The 18,880-nt window shown below is 41.3% G+C and overlaps 11 protein-coding genes across 12 annotated transcripts; 5 read left to right on the forward strand and 6 right to left on the reverse strand.

The window, feature by feature from the left end:
* Positions 1-1,912: 1,912 nt before the first annotated feature.
* Positions 1,913-3,378, reverse strand: LOC128958545 (ribose-phosphate pyrophosphokinase 1). The gene is made up of 5 exons (XM_054304425.1): positions 3,082-3,378; positions 2,851-3,034; positions 2,606-2,801; positions 2,178-2,539; positions 1,913-2,125 (listed from the first exon to the last, which is right to left on the reverse strand). Exons 1-5 carry the CDS (start codon positions 3,201-3,203, stop codon positions 2,033-2,035), a joined length of 957 nt encoding a protein of 318 aa, XP_054160400.1. The 5' UTR covers positions 3,204-3,378; the 3' UTR covers positions 1,913-2,032.
* Positions 3,379-3,504: 126 nt separating this feature from the next.
* LOC128958546 (fibroblast growth factor receptor substrate 2-like) lies at positions 3,505-5,109 on the reverse strand. The gene is made up of 3 exons (XM_054304426.1): positions 4,808-5,109; positions 4,573-4,759; positions 3,505-4,518 (listed from the first exon to the last, which is right to left on the reverse strand). The coding sequence occupies exons 1-3, from the start codon at positions 4,889-4,891 to the stop codon at positions 3,911-3,913; spliced, it is 879 nt and encodes a 292-aa protein (XP_054160401.1). The 5' UTR covers positions 4,892-5,109; the 3' UTR covers positions 3,505-3,910.
* Positions 5,110-5,216: 107 nt separating this feature from the next.
* Positions 5,217-6,250, forward strand: LOC128958547 (guanylate kinase-like). Its single transcript, XM_054304427.1, has 5 exons — positions 5,217-5,482; positions 5,535-5,673; positions 5,725-5,863; positions 5,916-6,089; positions 6,143-6,250. The coding sequence occupies exons 1-5, from the start codon at positions 5,296-5,298 to the stop codon at positions 6,182-6,184; spliced, it is 681 nt and encodes a 226-aa protein (XP_054160402.1). The 5' UTR covers positions 5,217-5,295; the 3' UTR covers positions 6,185-6,250.
* On the forward strand, positions 6,173-7,403 carry LOC128958548 (ras-related protein Rab-22A-like). Its single transcript, XM_054304428.1, has 9 exons — positions 6,173-6,347; positions 6,407-6,439; positions 6,492-6,538; positions 6,584-6,665; positions 6,718-6,737; positions 6,793-6,844; positions 6,902-7,025; positions 7,079-7,171; positions 7,225-7,403. The coding sequence occupies exons 1-9, from the start codon at positions 6,240-6,242 to the stop codon at positions 7,320-7,322; spliced, it is 657 nt and encodes a 218-aa protein (XP_054160403.1). The 5' UTR covers positions 6,173-6,239; the 3' UTR covers positions 7,323-7,403.
* A 297-nt stretch (positions 7,404-7,700) lies between these two features.
* LOC128958343 (lysophosphatidylserine lipase ABHD12-like) lies at positions 7,701-8,865 on the forward strand. Its single transcript, XM_054304189.1, has one exon. The coding sequence runs from the start codon at positions 7,802-7,804 to the stop codon at positions 8,840-8,842; it is 1,041 nt and encodes a 346-aa protein (XP_054160164.1). The 5' UTR covers positions 7,701-7,801; the 3' UTR covers positions 8,843-8,865.
* LOC128958337 (carnitine O-palmitoyltransferase 1, liver isoform-like) lies at positions 8,783-11,442 on the reverse strand. The gene is made up of 5 exons (XM_054304181.1): positions 11,240-11,442; positions 10,902-11,184; positions 10,390-10,847; positions 9,599-10,322; positions 8,783-9,536 (listed from the first exon to the last, which is right to left on the reverse strand). Exons 1-5 carry the CDS (start codon positions 11,378-11,380, stop codon positions 8,854-8,856), a joined length of 2,289 nt encoding a protein of 762 aa, XP_054160156.1. The 5' UTR covers positions 11,381-11,442; the 3' UTR covers positions 8,783-8,853.
* Positions 11,443-11,464: 22 nt separating this feature from the next.
* LOC128958341 (degenerin deg-1-like) lies at positions 11,465-13,098 on the reverse strand. Of its 2 annotated transcripts, XM_054304185.1 has the most exons (4): positions 12,663-13,098; positions 12,413-12,608; positions 12,078-12,283; positions 11,465-12,030 (listed from the first exon to the last, which is right to left on the reverse strand). In XM_054304185.1, exons 1-4 carry the CDS (start codon positions 13,045-13,047, stop codon positions 11,561-11,563), a joined length of 1,257 nt encoding a protein of 418 aa, XP_054160160.1. In that variant the 5' UTR covers positions 13,048-13,098; the 3' UTR covers positions 11,465-11,560. The 2 variants fall into 2 exon arrangements, with proteins under 2 accessions (XP_054160160.1, XP_054160159.1); XM_054304184.1 differs by having other exon boundaries at positions 12,078-12,608.
* Positions 13,095-13,786, reverse strand: LOC128957985 (uncharacterized). Its single transcript, XM_054303798.1, has 3 exons — positions 13,599-13,786; positions 13,438-13,553; positions 13,095-13,389 (listed from the first exon to the last, which is right to left on the reverse strand). The coding sequence occupies exons 1-3, from the start codon at positions 13,710-13,712 to the stop codon at positions 13,095-13,097; spliced, it is 525 nt and encodes a 174-aa protein (XP_054159773.1). The 5' UTR covers positions 13,713-13,786.
* Positions 13,787-13,885: 99 nt separating this feature from the next.
* LOC128958345 (uncharacterized) lies at positions 13,886-15,198 on the forward strand. The gene is made up of 5 exons (XM_054304191.1): positions 13,886-14,132; positions 14,184-14,566; positions 14,618-14,684; positions 14,732-14,833; positions 14,887-15,198. The coding sequence occupies exons 1-5, from the start codon at positions 13,963-13,965 to the stop codon at positions 15,128-15,130; spliced, it is 966 nt and encodes a 321-aa protein (XP_054160166.1). The 5' UTR covers positions 13,886-13,962; the 3' UTR covers positions 15,131-15,198.
* Positions 15,199-15,216: 18 nt separating this feature from the next.
* LOC128958340 (excitatory amino acid transporter-like) lies at positions 15,217-17,853 on the reverse strand. The gene is made up of 3 exons (XM_054304183.1): positions 17,369-17,853; positions 15,517-17,309; positions 15,217-15,464 (listed from the first exon to the last, which is right to left on the reverse strand). The coding sequence occupies exons 2-3, from the start codon at positions 16,956-16,958 to the stop codon at positions 15,260-15,262; spliced, it is 1,647 nt and encodes a 548-aa protein (XP_054160158.1). The 5' UTR covers positions 16,959-17,309; positions 17,369-17,853; the 3' UTR covers positions 15,217-15,259.
* A 132-nt stretch (positions 17,854-17,985) lies between these two features.
* Positions 17,986-18,856, forward strand: LOC128958348 (prothymosin alpha-A-like). Its single transcript, XM_054304194.1, has 3 exons — positions 17,986-18,183; positions 18,242-18,368; positions 18,557-18,856. The coding sequence occupies exons 1-3, from the start codon at positions 18,076-18,078 to the stop codon at positions 18,676-18,678; spliced, it is 357 nt and encodes a 118-aa protein (XP_054160169.1). The 5' UTR covers positions 17,986-18,075; the 3' UTR covers positions 18,679-18,856.
* Positions 18,857-18,880: the final 24 nt, after the last annotated feature.

Here is an 18,880-nt window from a genome sequence, read left to right on the forward strand (position 1 = left end):
CACAAGAAGACCTTTGAGGAATGATTTGGCCGAAGAACACAAGACAAAGACCAACGAAAGGACTATAAGAAATCGGATTAATTTTAATGCAAACATTTCCACAGAAGTTGTGATCAAATAAAAGTGAAATCATTTTTGAAGTCAATTAAAATAGTTGTGAAAAATGCAGTCATTATTGAAAAGGCGTTTCTTTCGCTAATTATTATAATTTCAATCCATTTATAGATTTATTATTCAATAGTTTATTGACTTTAAATCATTATTTAATTAATAGTTTATTTAATTCCGAATTAGGAAGAGATTATTGAAAACATCGTTCAAATAATTAATTGATTGAGAAATTAATTAAAGCTTTAATAATTGATTGAATTAATGGTTCTTTGAATCGATAATAATAATTGGGTGTTGTCTTTGTCTTTGTCTGTCTTTGTCTTTGTCTGTCTTTCCTTTTGTCTCGTTTTTAAATAAATCTTTTGAAAACAATTAAAGCGATAAAAACTATATAAAAGTCTTTCGATTTCTGTTTTCAATTCATTGTTTCGGAAAATGCTTTCAAAAAACCTTTTGTTTCTTTGTTTTTTGCTTTTCGTCTCGATTTCCATAATTGTCGCGATGGGAGACAAAAAGTTTCTCAAAGGACTCATTTTCGGCATTTTGTTGGCCCGGGGAGGGCTTCAAGGCGGCGGCGGCGGTGGTGGTCAGTACGGTGCGTCCGGACCGATGCCTATTCCCATTCCGTAAGTTTATTTGAACTCTTGTTTCTCAAAATAGCTTTTATTGTCTTTGTCTTTCAGTTATCCCGCTTATCACTGAAGAAACATTTCTTTAAACAATTCAATCAAAAGTTGTGCCAATTTTTATCAATTTTTATAAATTTTTATCAATTTCTGATGTTTTATTCGTTTATATCTTTTGAAATTCAATAAAAACTGTTTTAAATTTTGTTAATTTATTAGATTTTATTAAATTTGTCGTCAATTATAGCGAAATCTTTGTAGAAAAAGATCTCTGGAATATCTATAACACTTCCAAATCATTGGCAAAACAAATCTGATCTCAAATGACATGACTTTTGTGTAAAAATTAATAAAATATTATTAATAATAAAATAACCGAATCTTTTGTAAAGTTTTTCTACAATAAAATTAATTGTTTTTATCGAAAAAATATTTAAAATTTAAACCATTTAAATCCGAAATCTGTAAAATAATTCATAAGATTTTAAGAAAACTTAATTTACTGTAAAATATTATAAATCGATTGATATTTCATTTGCAATAATAAAACAAATTTTCTGTTAAAATCTGTAATACTTTTAAAGTTTATACAAAAAACGCGAATTTAATTGAATTGTTTTTTGGGACTAAAATCCTCTCTAAATATAATTAATTTGATTGTGTTTTTGGAATTTAAACGTATTTTTTATTTGCAATAATTGTTTTGAAAAAATTAGTTTTATTTTCGATAATAAATAAATACAACAATTGATTAAATGACTAAAAGTATAGATAATAAACACGTGATAATTGATAAGCAGTGTTGCGATGCATTTGCAGAACTGTTTTAACCAATGATTGCTTCGATAGACTGTTATCTATGACTAAAAGGGCACTTCTTTGAATAGGGAACCGATGGACTCGCGATTGTGATTACGTCTAATGGCTTCGGCCATGAAATGAGATATCTGTTGATTAAAAAAGTAGTCAACAGAAAGACAAACAAATCGACAACTTTTGACTTTATTTTTGGAAATTTCTTACTTTTTTTTGTAACAAAATGTGATTATTTTTAAGCAAAACATTTCATGCATTAATTATAGACTAAATTGTTGTAAAAATTGGTCAAAACTTGATTTAATGACAAAAATAATTATCAAAAAAAACAATTTTTCTGTAATATTAATGGAATGTAAATAATTGTTCTAAAAATAGACTAAAAATTAATTAAAAAGCAATTAAAAGCAGAAATGCGTTATTAATTGGCGATCAGAGACAGACAGACAGCCATTACTCTCTTATTATGTCTACAATGTCTACATCGGGACGTTTGAGAAGAGATAGGAAACGCTTTCGCCGTTATGAGTGCGACGAATGGCTTCGGCCAAAATCATACTTACGTCTATACACTATAAAAGACAACAATTACTCAACAATTATTCAAATTAGAATTAGTCGAACCTGTATTTTAGGACAATCACGCATATTCTTCTCCTGAGGAATGGTATTGGTCACGACAAGAGCTTCGAGAGACGCCTTAGAGATGCGTTCACAGGCCGGACCACTGAAGATGCCGTGAGTTAGAATCGCATACACTTTGGAAGCGCCCGCTTCCGCCAGCTTTTGGGCGGCGTGACAGATTGTTCCGCAAGTGTCGGCCATGTCGTCGACGAGAATGGCGACGCGATCTCTGACTTCGCCTACGAGAACCATTGACGCGACTTCATTGGCTTTTTTGCGTTCTTTATGGATTAACGCGAAATCAACGTTCAATCGATCGGCAATTGACGTCACGCGCTTTGCACCGCCCGCGTCCGGAGACACTAGAGGACGGAATCAACGGTTAGAATATGAATGAATCAATGGATTGATTGATAATGCAATTCAACCGATAATGCAAGAACGCCATTCGGGAATATTTTCGCGAATCCATTTGAGAACTGCCGGTTCGGCGAACAGATTGTCGACCGGAATATCGAAGAAGCCTTGGATTTGCGAAGCGTGTAAATCCATTGTAATGATGTGGTCGGCGCCCGCAACCGACAACATGTTGGCCACGAGTTTGGCCGAAATGGGAGCACGTGACTAAGACTCAGACCATTAGTATATAATAAAAGAGTGTTTTGATTGAAACCTTGTCTTTCTTGTCTTGTCGTGCGTAAGGAAAACACGGAATAACTGCAGTCACGCGTTGGGCGGAAGCGATTTTGCACGCATTGATCATAATCAGCAGTTCCATCAGATTGTCGTTGACTTCTCCGCATCCGCTTTGAATGATATAAACGTCTTCTCCGCGAACCGATTCTCCGATTTCAACACTGAATCACAATTAATGAGACATTATTCGAGACATCTAAAGACATACCAAGTCTCTTGATTTGAAAACTTCTTGAGAACCGCTTTTCCCAAATCAATGCCAAGACGTTCGACAGTCTTTTTGGCCAAATCGGGATGAGAAGAACCGCTGAAGACCTTTATGTTTGGCATTCTTTTTAATAGACAATTACTGACCGAATCAGTTGTCGTCAAAACAATCTGTTTATTGAGACGAATAATGATTGATATTTAGAAAGACTTTTTCAGAGACGAAGACATGAAATGAATTTCTGTCGACTTCTTTCTGATCTCTCTTTCACTTAACTCTTATCGCAATCTTATCTCAAATGCCGTCCAATTGTTGAACACTTTCTGTTCTAAACAAAGCACTCAATCGTATGGCAAATGTCTACAAGCGTTGAGCGCATGCGTTGTCGACTGCAGTGAACTCTTGTTTGAGAAAATGTTTATTAATTTCTTTGATTTTTCGGTCACTTTTTGGACAACAAATCGATTGAATGATAAAAAACAAGACTTTTTGTGACTATTTTTTGAACAAACGATAGACTAATGACTATATATTACACACTATTTTAGGCAAAAAAAGCCTTACATTTGAAAATGTTTAATACTTTTCTGCAAAAGTGTACCAAAAGTTGAAATATTTTACAGCTTTTGTCGATTCGAACTCAAAGTCGAACTCAAAGTCGAACTCAAAGTCGAACTCAAAGTCGAACTCAAAGTCGAACTCAAAGTCGAACTCAAAGTCGAACTCAAAGCTCAACAAACCTTAGAATCGAATAATATTTACACAAATTTTCTAATAATTCTAATAAAATATTCGAAAACTAAACAAAGACTACGAAAACACAAATTATTTACAGTTTTCTTCGATTCGCCGCCGAAGCCGAAAGAGCTTCCGTTTTTGCGAAGTCTATTTGCGCGTAAGACATCGGAACTGTTATACAAGTGGGAGTTGTGGGAGGCGTTACAACTGGCAACTCCATTGTGGGCGTCTTCGAGACGGGAGTGGGCGGGGCTGTCGTCACTATTGTGGGCTGACCGGAGGGCGGGCCCGAGTCCAGGTCAAGTAGAATGTAGTTGACGGGATCTGCTGCGGGAGGAGAGCGTGGAGGCGAGGTCTGGGAGTCCTGGGAGGCGGCGGGGGTTCGGATGTTGACATAAAAGCGAACCAAATCATCGAGTTTCGCGTAATTCGTGTTGACATCAGATCTGGCGGTCGGTAACTGAGTATCACGTGGTGTTTGCGGACCGGCGTTGACGTAAAACGGAGAGTTTATGTATTCATGCGTCGGATTAGTCGGGTTTGTATTGCGAGAAGGAGGCAAACGCGGCGCGACGTCCGGAACAGTTCCGTTGGAGTCGGGACTGACTGTCGGCGGCGGTTGAGAAGCGTTCAACTGAATGGCCTCTTGAAGAGCGTTAAACAGCTGTTCGGCATTCGAACACTTGAACGCATAGATTCCTAAACACATTCCAAATTAGATCAAAGAGGTCAAAGGTCAGACACGTGACACACCTGGACCTGTTGGACAACGACGTCCGCATTCGAAACTAAAGAGCTCTGAATCGAATCCATAGCGACGTAAAGACCGAAGAGACCAGAGAATCGAGTTCCGGCCCTTTTGGTGAAGAGCCAACTCGTGGTCTGTTATTTCGATTTTCCCGAAATTGACTTCTTGTCCATGATCATCAACATTGCATACCTGAACAAGGGATCAGATTAGTGACAGTGAGTGGAGACGGAAACTCACGTGAAAAACACGCGGATTGTCTGAATGACTGGTGATTGTTGGCGAAGAACGCGAACGACGGGAATGAGAATAAACACATCCCATCTTTCAATCACAAAACAGATCCGATTAAAGACATTCAACAAAGATAAACCAATCCACTCAAAGACAAACACTCTGACTGAGAAATTGCGGGCATTGGATGTCCACTAAAACCGACGGCAAAAATAATGTCCGAAAAGTTACGGAAAAAACATCGAAATGTAAACAATGAGTGCTTTGTATTGACTTTCAATGCAATCATCGATTCAATGCTGACATCTGGCGAGTCGTCAAATATCACGTAACAGTAAATCATTGTTGAAATGGAAGTTCAAATGGAATTAAAACCCATTCATTCAAAGGGGACTCAAAGGGGACTCAAAGGGAACACAAAAACAATGCAAAAATCGTTACTTATTATGTGAATAGTCTGCAGACAATTGGTTTGCAATCAAATCAATGACTGAATGACAACACTTTTGAACGGCTTTTCAGTCGTCGGACACACTTTGCGGTCGATTTCCATCACTCGCTTCATGTCGTCCGCGACTTTCAGGCCGTTGGTTGTGTGCGGGCCGTCGGGAAGCGGCAAAAGCACTCTTTTGAGACGACTTTTGGCCGAATTTCCCGATTATTTCCGATTTTCGATTTCTCGTCAGTTATTTTCGAATCAATTCAAAGATTTTTTATTTTTTTTGTTTTTCAGATACGACTCGAAAGCCGCGATCGGAAGAGACGGACGGAAAAGATTACTATTTCATCGAAAGGAAGACTTTCGAGAAAATGATTTGCGAAAATCGTTTCGTGGAATTCGCGACCTTTTCTGACCATTTATACGGAACGAGGTTTTGACCGATAATTAAATGAAAAGATTTTTGATTAATATTTTCGAATAGTTTTGAAAGTCTTTCATTCGTTCAAAAGTCAAATAGAATTCCAGTTTTGGATTTAGATATCAATGGAATCCGTTCTCTAAAAAATCAACGCTTTTTCGCTAAATATCTCTTCATTCGCGCTCCAAATGTCTTGACTTTGGTTTGCATTTCTATTAAATGTCTTTTATTTCCATTAATTGTTTGTTTCAAAGGAACGGAATCTTCGAAATCGCGGATCAGAAGATGAAACGAGTCTTCGGAAACGACTTCTTCAAGCCGTTCAAGACATGGAATTCGTGGACAAAAATCCGATGCTTTTTGATGTGATTATCATTAATAAAGACTTGGAAGAAGCGTATTGTCAACTCAAGAGTTGTCTTTCGGACGTAAGTTTGGATTAAAGAAACGGTTTTTCGATTAAAAGATAATATATTTTTAGGACATAAAAGCCTTAAAAGAGTTTTTGTGGAAAAAGTCTTAAATAAAATTTGATTCAAGAGATGGCGCTTTAGTTTGTCTTTAAATCATATGTTTTGATGTTTACATCGTTTTTGACTCGAAATCGAGTCAAATGTCTTGTGTTTCACGAGATTTCCCGACGAATGATGTCTAATATATTTGAGGCCAAGATTTGTCTTTTAGGCGTAAATACAAAGACAAACACTTAATGTTGAGTAAGAATTAACTCGAAATTGTTTTTCAGGATTCGGGAGTCGGGAAGTCGTCTTTAGCGGCCGTAAGTCTTTTGATTTGTTTTGAAGACAATTGATTTGATTTGATTTGATTAGCGTTTGGTTCACAACACGTTTAATAACAACAACGAAAGTACAATTGGGTAACGATTTTCAAAAGTCTATTCAAAAACTAAAACCCTTTTTAGCGCCTCTTTTATGACGACTTCTTTCCTTCATTTGGACACTACTTTCAAACTCAACATTTGGGACACCGCCGGACAAGAAATGGTTAATCCTTTTAATCTCTAATTAAATGACTAAAAGACTAATTATCTTATAGTATCGCGCTTTGGCCCCAATGTGAGTCCATTTTCGGCAAAACAAGAGTTGTTTCTCATATATAGGTTAATCACAGGTATTACCGTCAGGCGAGGGTCTGTATTGTCGTCTATGACGTCACACAACAGGTATTGAACTTTCTTTTGACTTTAGATTCGGTTTTGATTTGATTTTTGTCTTTGAAGTCGACTTTCCGTTCGTTGCAGTCATGGGTTCGCGAATTACAAACACATCTAACAGATGGCGTTGTCATCGCAATCGCCGCCAATAAAACCGATTTAAAGGACTCGCGAGTCGTCTCCGAAAAAGGCATTAAAACACTATTATTTCCCGTTTCTAATTGAGTTTCCGCTTTACCGCAGATGGACGCGAATACGCCCAAAGCATTGGAGCCGTCTTTATGGAAACTTCGGCCAAATCGGCGCAAAACGTTAGACAACTTTTTGTGGCCATCGGTAACACATTTTTGCCGTTTTTTCTTTCTATAAGACATCTGTTGTATTCATAGCCGCAAAACTATTGACTATTTCGGCGCCAAAAAGGACAGAATCGACAGGAATTGCAGTCAAAGAAACGGTTGAAGAAAGTCGTGGAAAGTGTTGTTAATTGCGTTTATTTAAGAGTTTATTATTTATTTTTAATCTTTTTTAATAATTTTTGATTAATAAATGATTTTTTATGAAAGAATCGGAAAATTGTTTTTTGTATTGATTTTTGTGAAAAATATTTTTGGTTTTATTTCAACTAAAATACGAATTAAAAAATATTTTATACTATAAAATTTTAATTTAAAAATTAAGCTAGTAAGCTTTTCCTGCCAGTATCTGTTTTATAGAAATTATTTTTAATAACTATTAAAATAACGTTTAAATAAATGAAAAGATATTTTCAATGAATTTGTTTACAGTTTTTGATAAAAATGTTTATTTTGTGATAAAAATGAGTTTTTGTTTATCTTTTGATAAACTGTTTAATGATTTCATTGTTTTCGAGAAAAGTCTTTGAAAATCACTTTTATTTCGAATCAAAGCGTTGTTGTTGTTGTGTCACGTGATCTCACATTCACTCCAATCACGTGATTAACGATGTCTTCAATTCGGAAAAGAATTTTCGGCGAAAAACAAGAGAAAGAAGTTTTGGGAAAACGGAAACAAGTATTCAATGAAAGATCAAGTCTTGGATGTCTTCGTCTATTAGTCTATGGATTAATCGTTTTATTAGTCATTGTTTTTGCAATTTCTCTCAGTTTTCGGTTTTCCGAGACTTTTCGTCGAAAAATGGTTTTTATGAATGACTTTAATATAGAATTTCGAAAAAATCTTTCGAAACCTCAAGACTTTGGTCTCAAATGTGTAAAAACGCATCAAATTGTGGACAAAGAAGGAGTTCGTTTGGGTCTTTGGCATATTCTTCCTCTTTCGTCCAACTGTTCCGTCGACTCGAAGACTGCTTTCAACGACAATAAACGCGTTTATCTGTATTTACACGGAAACGGCGGCGCAAGAGGAGGACATCACAGAAGACTTCTTTACCAAAAACTGATTGAAACGGAAAGTCATGTTTTGGCTTTTGATTACCGAGGATTCGGAGACTCTTCTCCTTTGAAACCGACGAAAGACGGACTCATTTCGGACGCCTTTTCCGTCTTCAAGTGGTTATTGTCTAATGAAGTGAATCCCAATCGAGTGGTTGTTTGGGGACACTCTTTGGGAACGTCTGTTGCCATCTCTTTAGTCACTGGATTGTCTGAATCGGTTCTTCCGTCGGTTCTTGTGATTGAATCCGGGTTTACATCGATCGGAGACGCCGTAAGAGTTCATCCGTTTTCAAAAGTGTTTCGATTTTTGCCTTTTTTCGAGACATTTGTTGTCAAACCTCTAATCGAATCAAAAGAAACAAATTTCGACTCTTTTTCGGTCATAAAAAACGTCAAAATTCCGATTCTTTTTCTTCACGACACAAATGACGCAATAATTCCCTTCAGTTTAGGGAAAAAACTCTTCTTTGAGTCCGAAAAAAGACAACAAAGAACTCAATTCGTGGCCTTCGATGACGACTTCGGACACAAATATATAGTTTTGGCCAAAGATTTGGCGAAAATTCTCAACGATTTTATTGAAAAATAATTGAATAAAAGTTAGATAAAAATGTTTTGAATGTCTTTCAGAGCTTTTTCGATGTTTTTCGAGAATCTCTTGGAATCCGTTGTTTTGCACGAGATTTTGGACGAAACGTGAAAAAAGATATTGTCTTCGCCGGCAATGATATAAGAAACTCCGTATCCGTCGTCTGCGACCGGACCGAAACCTCCGCCGGCCGAAACAAAGTCGGCGTCGACCAGACCTACCTGGCCGTGAGGCGTCTGCGAAGTAGACAAACGCCACGGTTCGGACAAAACAGACGACAGAAACGGAGAATCGACTGATAAATAGCGAGAAATGACGTAAAGACAGAACAAATGCCGATCGACGCCTCCCCCGCACATGGCCTCCTGGTATAGGCGCTGATGATTGAGACATGCCTTCAGAAGAAGTTCTTTCGATTGGTTTTTATCGCAGACTTCGGAGGAAAGCATTTGATCTATAAATCGTTTGCTTTGATTAGTAATCGGACGAACGGTTTCAGTGCGTCCTTCGCGGAACAGTCGTGTCATTGACGCCTCGTATGTCAACGACAGATGACCTTGGTCTCGTCTGTACGCCAACTGAAGCGCCATTTGGATGAAGGCGTCGGGACTCACGTGACATCTTTTGATAAATCTTTTGCCGAACTCTTTGTGCGAAAAGAGACGCAAATCGACGTCTTTTACCACCGAAACAGCTGTCGATTAAACCATTAGTTTTCAACACAAAATCAATTAAAGAATTAATCTTTAGATTTACCGCTTTTGAAGGCCAAATCAATGGCCAGACAAAGAGGAGGAGTCAAATCCCATTGAAGACGAATTGGCGGAGACGCGTCGTTTGCGTGGGAGTGTCCGAGACGACAATCGCCGTTTGAATCGTATTGAAGGACACGGAAGTCGTGGTGAAGAATGAATTCCCAGAGATGAGCGAGAATGGGAGCGTCTGCCCACGAGTGTTCGCCATTGAAGCCGACTCTTGCGTTTTTTGCGACAATTAATTGAAAGCTTTTGTCAAACCATCGATCGTTTGCTTTTCCGTGAAGAAGAGCCGCCGCCCACGCATCCAATTGTTGGGAAGTTTGGAAATCATGTGATTCGTCGTCCAGAACGACAACAAAAGCGCTTTTCTCGATTGCAGACAACGAAACGCGATTCAAACCACGCGAAAAATGCTTTAATCGAGTTTCGGCCCAACAATCGCGATCCGAAGCCGTCAAAGCGGCCAGACGGGACTCTTCGGGAGTGACGGGAGAGTCGTCTTGAATAATGCGCTGAAAAAGCGTTTGAAGATCTCGCGGCGGAAGAAGTCTTCCTTTTCTGTGAATTTGGAGTTTAAAGAACTTTCCAGAACTGAGAACAACAATGTGTGGAGAATCGCGAGAATGAAGAACGAAATCGACGTTTTTGTTGGGAATTCGCGTCGTATTGAAGATTCTCTCGTATTGTGAAGAACACAACGGAACCGCCTTTTGCAGCAAAATCTGAGAAACGGATCAACGGATCAACGGATTAACGGATCAACGGATCAACGGATCAAGGCAAACTCACCGGAGCCAACTCCTGCCGATCCACCAGTTTCCGGAACACAAGAGCCGAATACACGAGATTCGCGGCTCTGGCCGACGGCTTCTGAGTCGGCAAACAAGACACCAACGAATCGATTCCATAAAAGTTGGAATTCACTACCAGAGGGGCCCGCCCTCGCAAATAGACAAACTCCTCCCACCAATCGCTGACGTAATTGGAGGCCCACCACGCCTTCAACCAAAGATATCGCTGGAAACGCCTCCCGACGCCACGACCAAAGTCACGTGCCAAACGAGTCGTTTCGGCGAATTGAGAGTCGCTTTGAAGCGGACGAACGGATTCCAGATATCGGCAAATGGTTTGCTCTAAAGGCGGTAAAGGCAGACGCGGAAGGGAGGCCTGGAATGAATACAGACGCGGCTTCTTCAGAGTGAGGAGGCGGAGACCAACCATCCAGAGGCGGGTCAGGAGGGAGGGCTCTAAAGAGGGGAAGAATCAATGGATTAATTGAATAGAAATTAATAAATACTGACTTTTGACACGTGACTCGAAAATCCATTTCTTGTAAATCAAAAGACATTTTAAAGCGTATCTCAAAGACAATGCTTTTGCGATCCAAAGAAACACCGAAAACAAGATTAAAGCGAATAATCGAACGAAAGTCGGCGGAAGAAGACATTCGAGGACTCGAATCAAGAGAGAAATGGCGCCAAAAGAGGGATCAATTGCAAGAACTAAGTCTGAAAAGAGAACTGCGGAACAAATGAAGAGCAAGAACTCGACGGAAGACGGAAAGACTCCGGCGGACAAATTGTTCTGAAATATCGCATCAATTAATAACAGACAGACAGACAGACAGACAAAGACTCACATTAAACCGAGCAATGCGTCGACGCCACGACCGCACCCCCGACTGCCACACCTCCTGAAGGAGGCGGACGTCGTAATTGATTCGCAGTCCGTCGTGAGTGACCTGAAAACTAAAGGCGACGGCGGAGTGCGCTTCGGCCATGAATTACACAGAAATGACGTCTTTTTGCGACTGTTTTTGGTTTTTGTTTCGCTTTTCAAATGAACTTTGATTTGAAAAACAAAATCAGAAAAAATGTTTTTATTTTCGATAAGATTTGCGATTATTTGCGGTTAAAGTCCGCGAAATTGTGTCCGAAATTGAAGACAGAGTCGCCATCTGTTAGTCGTCTTCAGAGTTGAGACGTCTTTCCAGAGGACGAGAAATCAATTGAATGATTGCAGTCGTGATTGTTATCACCGAAAACCCCAACCAAAGACCGCCTAAACCCCCGAAATCACAGATCAACTGAATCAAAGTCACGGCCGGCGAATGGCGGTACACAGCGTCGTCCACGGGTTGGCGCGACAGCTGAACACCAGTCATGTTGTTTCTGGCGAAGAACGGAATGTCTGCGAACTTCTCGGCCGTAAAAGTCTGTTCCAAACAGTCTTTTTGACATTTTTCCGAACATTTTTGCCGATAATTAGTGAATTGGCATTTGTTTATCTTTTCACAGAAACGATCTTCAGATCGAAGAAGTGATGGACGAAAGAGAACTCCCGAACGCGGAAGACATCGACATTCGCGACGATATTCTTGAGTCAAACATTTGGCGAAACAATCGTCTGAAGACTGCGTTTCGTTTGGATCTAAATATCAATCAATAATTAATACTATTTGAGAGAAAAAGACTTACAGTTCCCGTAATTCCGACAATTGGTCTGATAGGGCGCCTCCAGGAGGTGTGAAATGGTTTTGGCGAACGAAATGTCGTAAAATCTTGACCATTCGTAGAGAGGAATAGACGGATAGAAAGAGGGAACGGGAAGTGCGAACGGAGAGTGAACCAGAACGCGGGCTCTCCAGGCCGTGTCGAACGGATGGTGGACTTGACTTATATTCCTCGAGTGCGCGATATAAAGGACTTTATTAGTTCTTTGTTCGAAATTTCGTTTCGAAAGGAAAACATTTGTTTCGAAGAGATTTTGGTTTTCAATAACGAAATCGAGTTTTGATAAAAAGGAAAAACACCTGAAATCGCCGTTTAATGACTTCAGAACTTGATTTCGAACTGAAGAACAATAAGTCATGGAATATCCGTTCTCGACATTCGGTTTGGCGTCTAAAAGACATTCATCTGATTCACCGAAAGACAGGTTTTCCAGAATTTCTAAAACCGTTTGGTTTTTAAACACTTTTTCGGCAAAAAATTTATACAAATATTTGCCTAAAAAAGGATTTTTTCGATTAAATATTTGTTATATTTATAGAAATTGTTTGCCTTTTAGTCCGAAAACATTGAATTTCGCCGATTCTTCAGTCGTCCAGAAATTGGCGTCTTTTCGGCGAATCTGTTCTTCGGATATATTTCTGACCGCTTCTGCGTATTCGGGAAAGAGTTGTTGAAGATGGAAATGAGGGATAATATCTGGAAAACAGAGAGTAATTGAAGGATATTCAAAGATTCCGTTTTTAGGCGATTCATAACCAAAAGAAACATTTGTTTTGAATTCTAAAAACTGATTAAAAGCTAAATAAAAATGATAACAAAAACCGATTAAAGAAATCAAAAAAATGATCACTAAATGCGGTTTCACGCGACAGACACGGCGTAAACCTCTTCTATAGGAAGAAGAAGACGCACTTTTCGCCGCTTTGTTCTCCATTTTTTGGGGGAATTCCCCACAAATGGCAATGAAATAAACATAAACTTTCAAGGATTTCGGCTTTTATTGCTTTTTACGAGTTTGGCGCGCGCGCGGTAGTCGGGACGGGCGGCGGCCGCCATATCGCGTTCTTGTGGTCCGAGAAATGCGGAATTAGTTGTTCCGATTCTGTCATTCAAATAGAAGAACTCTTTGGAAGCGGAACAAGGAATGGCGTCGTCCGAAACGACGCACTTCTGCTTCGATTGATCGAAACGTTGTTCTTTCGGACAAAACATTGTTTCTTGATTTGGAGTTGACTTTTGTCCGGAAGGCGTCGCGCAGATGTGGAACAGTTTGCATCTGAAGAACAGACAATTAATAGACAAGTATTAATAGAGAACTGATTACTCGTTGTCTGTGTCCGCAAAATAGCCGTCTTTTTCACATTTAAATGTCTTTCGAATTGTCGACAATCCTGTGATGTCCTGAGCGTTTGGCGGCAAATCATACGCTGCTCTTCGCAACTGAAACTGACATTAGATTGATTCAAGTGCCGAGTGGTCACTTACCCGAAGAGCGGCGGCGGCGGTCGACAAATAAAAAACACAAAAAAGTAAGAATTTCATTTCAAGAGTGCGTCGTTCGGGACGACGGATGTCTGCCTTGACATTAATTTTTGACATAATTTCGAAAAACCGGTTCTCAAACACTTGACGGCACCCGCGGGCGAAATCCAATCAAGGCATTGAGTCAGCCGCGACTTGGAAGTGCAAGTAATGGCCATCAGAGCTGACCAATTATTACCGATTTGTCCGCCGAAAGACATTTGGAAAAGTTGGTGAACGCCTGAAGCGAAATGACGTCATTCGCGTCGACGCACAAGAGATGACATGAAATCCTCTGTTGTTTTCGGCGTTTAATCCGTGAATATAAATGGCGTCCAAACGTCACGCGATTGCATTGTTCGCCAATTTCGCCGAATCGGCCGATGAATTGTCTTTCGCTCGCGGCGATCGTCTCGACGTCTTGTCGGCGGCCGCAGCGCCCGGTTGGTGGTTATGTTGTCGGGAAGACGGTCAGACGGGTCTGGCACCGGCCAACAGGTTGTATCACGTGTTTATTAATGACTATTAATGAGAAATCAATTCTCAAAGACTTCGACTTTCTTTAACCGAAATATCAAACTCTGAAACCCTTTACGACATTCCGAGACACGCTCTACAAGACTATGACATTCCTCTGGCGGCTAAACTCCGTGTTTCCGACTCGTCTTCTGACGTCTCGAACGACGGAAAAGACGACGAATTGGAAAACACTTCAGAAGAGTTCGAACGACGGATCGATTGTTGCGACGTCTCGGACGACGCGACGGACGACGCCCTCGAGTACGCCGTTCCCGCCAACAATCGCCGAGTTGAGGCACTCGAGTACGACGTCCCGAAAGGTCGAGTGTCTGTTTGTGACCGAATTGAGACAAATATGAGGTCTTCTGAGTCGCCGTTTGAGACGGAAGTGGAAGAAGAAGAACACAAATACGGTTCGAATGTTTTGCTTTTGATTTCGATTTAACTTTTGTTTTGATTTTTAGCTCAACTTTTGTCGAATAGAAAACCGATTTTCACTCAAAATAAAGACAATTCTTATGCTATTTATCGGTAAAAAATGTCTTTTAGTCTCTTTGTTCTGACATATATTCCCGCAGTCCACTATTGCGGACATCTGCACGCCATTTGGTGCTGAGTTCAGACGCGTTGTTGTCGTGGATCCGATCGAATGGGTTTCTAGTGGCCAGAGGGGCGTTGTTGTCAGTATTATTTCAATTGTTTTCAATTAATTAATTAATATTTTTTTGAACAGAAATTCGGCAAAAAAACTATTGATTTCTGGATTTCAAACTCTTTTTTTGAGACAAACAGTCGTCGTCCGGGACGACGGCGAGGACGACGACAGCGGTCTTCACGAGGCTTTACGTCGATTATCGCAAGCATTGGTTCGTTGTTGTGGCACAAGTCGAGCGCTTCCAGACGCACGTTCAATATCTGAAGCCGGATCAGCTGTGCGATCATTGCGTGGAATAGCGGTTAAAATGTTAGACAATTAGGAGTATAAGGACTACAGTTTTTAATCGAATAAATCGCAACGGAATATATTACAAATGAAGCGGTGCTGATCTGATTGATTAGTCTTTTCTAAAAGTGCGCGAAAGTGCATAGACGATGGCCAGATGTGGTCAGATCTCGGTCTCGGGGTTTCGCGCGTTCGGAGCCGACGACCGCGACGGCGACATGATTGAGAGTTTTCTCGTTTGTGGAACCGATTCCGTCATTTCCAGGTGATCCTGGTCCCATTTGTCTAATTCGGCTTTAGATAAATGGAAAACAACGCCTGCGCCGTAAGCGTCGCCCAAAACGTTGATTGAAGTTCTGATTCGGTCTCTGATTGGTTGACAATCGGTTAGTCTTTAGAATTCGGGGAAAGAATACTCACAGAAACCAATCGACGGCCAAAATCATTGAAATGTCTTTCGTCGGAAGTCCTAAAGCCGTTAAAACTAAAAGTAAAGTGACCAGACCGGCCGACGGCACGGAAGCCGCGCCAATAGAGGCGGCGGTTGCGGTCAGAGACACGATGACGATTTGGCCGACCGTGAATTCCATGGCATTCATTTGCGCGATGAAGATGGCGGCCACTGCCTCGTAGAGCGCCGTCCCGTCCATATTGACGGTGGCGCCAACTGGCAGAACAAATCGCGTGACTCTTTTGTCGATATGAAGATTCTCTTCGAGGCATCGAAAAGACACGGGAAGTGTTGCCGCAGAAGAAGCAGTTCCCAAAGCCGTGACCCAGGCCTGAAGCATTCCGCGGAAGAATGTGAGCGGGTTTTTGCGGGTGACAGTCCAATAGATGAGAGGAAGAGTTAGAGTGGCGTGGACGATCAAACCGGCGATGACTGTCAACATGTAAAGACCGAGTTGTTGGGCGACGGTATACATGTCCTTGATTTCCAGGATCTTATTCACTATGAGAGAAGGGATTCCGATGGGCGAGTACCACATGACCACGACAACCAATCGCATTATTATCTCATTGAGAATCACGAAAAACCGAATCATCGGTTCCGCTTCGGCGCCCAATTGGCCGCAGATTATGCCGAATGCCGAACAAAACACGATCAAACCCAAGACGTTCGGGACGTCGCGGTAGGGCAGCACTCGTTCCAAGACGTGATACGACACCTCTGTCCCAATGGATCCGTTCAAGTGACGAACTTCGCGGCTCACGTTCTCAACACGTGACCAGTCCTCCACGGACGACGGCTGCACGGCCGGTCCTCTTGCGAATTCTGTGCGCACCTGAGCAAAGGCAGCCTGAAGAAGGTTTTCGGGAAACATATTTCTGATCAGATCCAACATGGCGTCCAAAGTGGAAACGCGAGTGTTTTGTTCTTCTTTCAACTGATTTCCCAATTGTTCTGCTTTTAGGCGCGGATTTCCCGGATGAATCAGCAGCACCAGAACAATGCCGAGGAAGGCGGCCAGAAGCGTCGTCCCGAAGTAGTAGGCGAGCGCTCGGGATCCCATTCTTCCGGACGACGCGGCGTCGAGTTGGGCTAAACCGGCGATTAATGAAGAGACGATTAGTGGAATGATTAGCATTTTCAACATTCTCATCAACAGTTCTCCGGGAAAACCAATCAACATCACGAATTCGTCCGAATATTCCGTCCATCGCAGAAGACATCCACCGATAAAACCAAACAAAACCGATAAAACCGTTAAAACCAAAAGCAAGTTCTCTCCGAACCACACCCAAAGCGCCGCCGCCCACGACCGAGTCGGTTGCGTCAAACGCACGGTAGTGGGCAGCGGGGGGCGCGGCTGCAGGAAAGGCGTTTTGGCGTCGGCCGTTGCGTCGGCCGAAGTATCCATTCTTCGGACTCAATGTCGACTCAAATCAAAGCTTAAGGGACTCAACGAAGCGCGCAGACGTATATTCACAGCATTTCTAATGACTATTATTTCAAACAAATAAACATTTCAAGGCATCGGATGTTCGGCAGAAAATCCCGGTTTGAAGACGACGTCCGGACGACGACTCTCTTCTGTGTTCCGATTCGTCAATTGAGTGGTCACGTGATCGACGAGACGACAGACGTTTATGTTTTGGTTTTGAATGGAATTCAAGTCGAGATTGAATTCGTCCTCCAATTCGACCAAACATTCGATTAAATCCAAAGAATCCAAACCCAATTCAGTCATTAAATCACAATTCGGTGTTAACTAAGGATTAATTAGGGATTAAATAATTAATTAAACATTAATTAGAGTTGAAATCAGACTTTGTTTTTATCGATTTTCTCGTTTCGTAATAAACATTGCAAAACACGGAACTCTATGTCCTTGCGATCGACGGCCGGCGGAGGCGGACCCCATGACGGCGAACGACACACCACTCCAGTGGACAACAGTTGTCGGCGAAAGTGTTGAAAGCCGACGGTTACCGAACTACGAAAGACACGCAATCCAAACATGATTTGATTTGATTGACGATTGTCTTCAAAGACAGAGACTCTGCTAAACAACTGCCGAAGTGTTGAAAATCAATTGGAATTCAATTGAAAACCGATTCGAACGACGCCTCTGTTGTCCTAAACTAATGACCGAAAACACGGTTCCGTCACTTATATGGACTGCGACTGCGCGACACAACGCCCTCTATAAGTGATAAACAGTTATGAGTTGAGGGACTCATCAGTTGTGCAGTGAATGGAAGAGCCGTCAGTCGGCGGGCGGAACACAAACACTGGAATGTCGGGGCGTTTCGCGCATGCGTTCAATGGGACGACAAGTGTCGACATCTGGTGTGCGGAGGGAGTGCTTGGAAATGACGGGAAGAGCCGAGTGTTGTGATTGGTTGGGAGTGAAGGCGTGTTAAAGAGTGGAAGCGATTGAGCGTTCATTCGCTGAAGTCTTCAGTCATTCTTTGTGTCATTTCTTGTGAATTGTTTTCAACGCATCCATTGTTCGCACGTTTTTTTCTTCAAGAATGTCTTCGGAATCGACAGAAACGCTGCCGAACAACAACTCTTCGGCCGACGGCGACCTCAAGACGGCCACCGAATCGAAAACGGATCTCAAAAGGACCGCAAATGAGGTTTTAATTTGTTTTTTGTGTCTTTCGTTTGCATTCTTTGATTGATTCGAATCATTAGTTCTCTGAGGATTCGAATTCCGTTCTCGAGTCGGCAGAAGACGCGACAAACGCCCAAACGAAGAAGCAGAAGACGCGTGAGAACGGAACCGAAGACGAATCCAATGACGCCAATGAAGCCGAAGCCGGTCTGTATATCATAAGTCTTGCACCGCATTGTTCGGCGCCGTCTTTCGCACTTTTGGGTCCTTTGCGCAGTTGGCGCCACTCATTGAAGTGTGTGTCGGCATTCACTGTATAAAAGACCCAAAAGTGTTTTGGCGCTGCGATTATCGATACTATCGATGTTAACAATAATATTAATATTGAATGAAAGGCGGAGACGATGAGGAAGAAGACGAAGAAGACGACGTCGTTCCAGAGGATTATGCCGACGATGACGACGACGAGGACGACGCGGCCAATGATGACGACGACGACGAAGAAGATGACCAGTAAATGGTCAGCAAAAGAGGCGTCCGATTAATCATCGATTGGTTTAAGACTTAACACAAAAATTATTTCATTTGTATTTCTTATGACAACAAAAACACAAAACAAAAACGCATTTCGTATTTAAATGTCTCGTAATTTTGGTTTTCATTAAAATCCATAAAAAGTCCGAAAAATTATTTATTTTTTGTGTAAAAAACGTTTCGTT

This window comes from Oppia nitens, unplaced genomic scaffold (genome assembly GCF_028296485.1).
Source record: "Oppia nitens isolate AA-2021 unplaced genomic scaffold, nextdenovo-longstitch-racon4-pilon3 scaffold3_pilon_pilon_pilon, whole genome shotgun sequence".
NCBI lineage: Eukaryota > Metazoa > Arthropoda > Arachnida > Sarcoptiformes > Oppiidae > Oppia > Oppia nitens.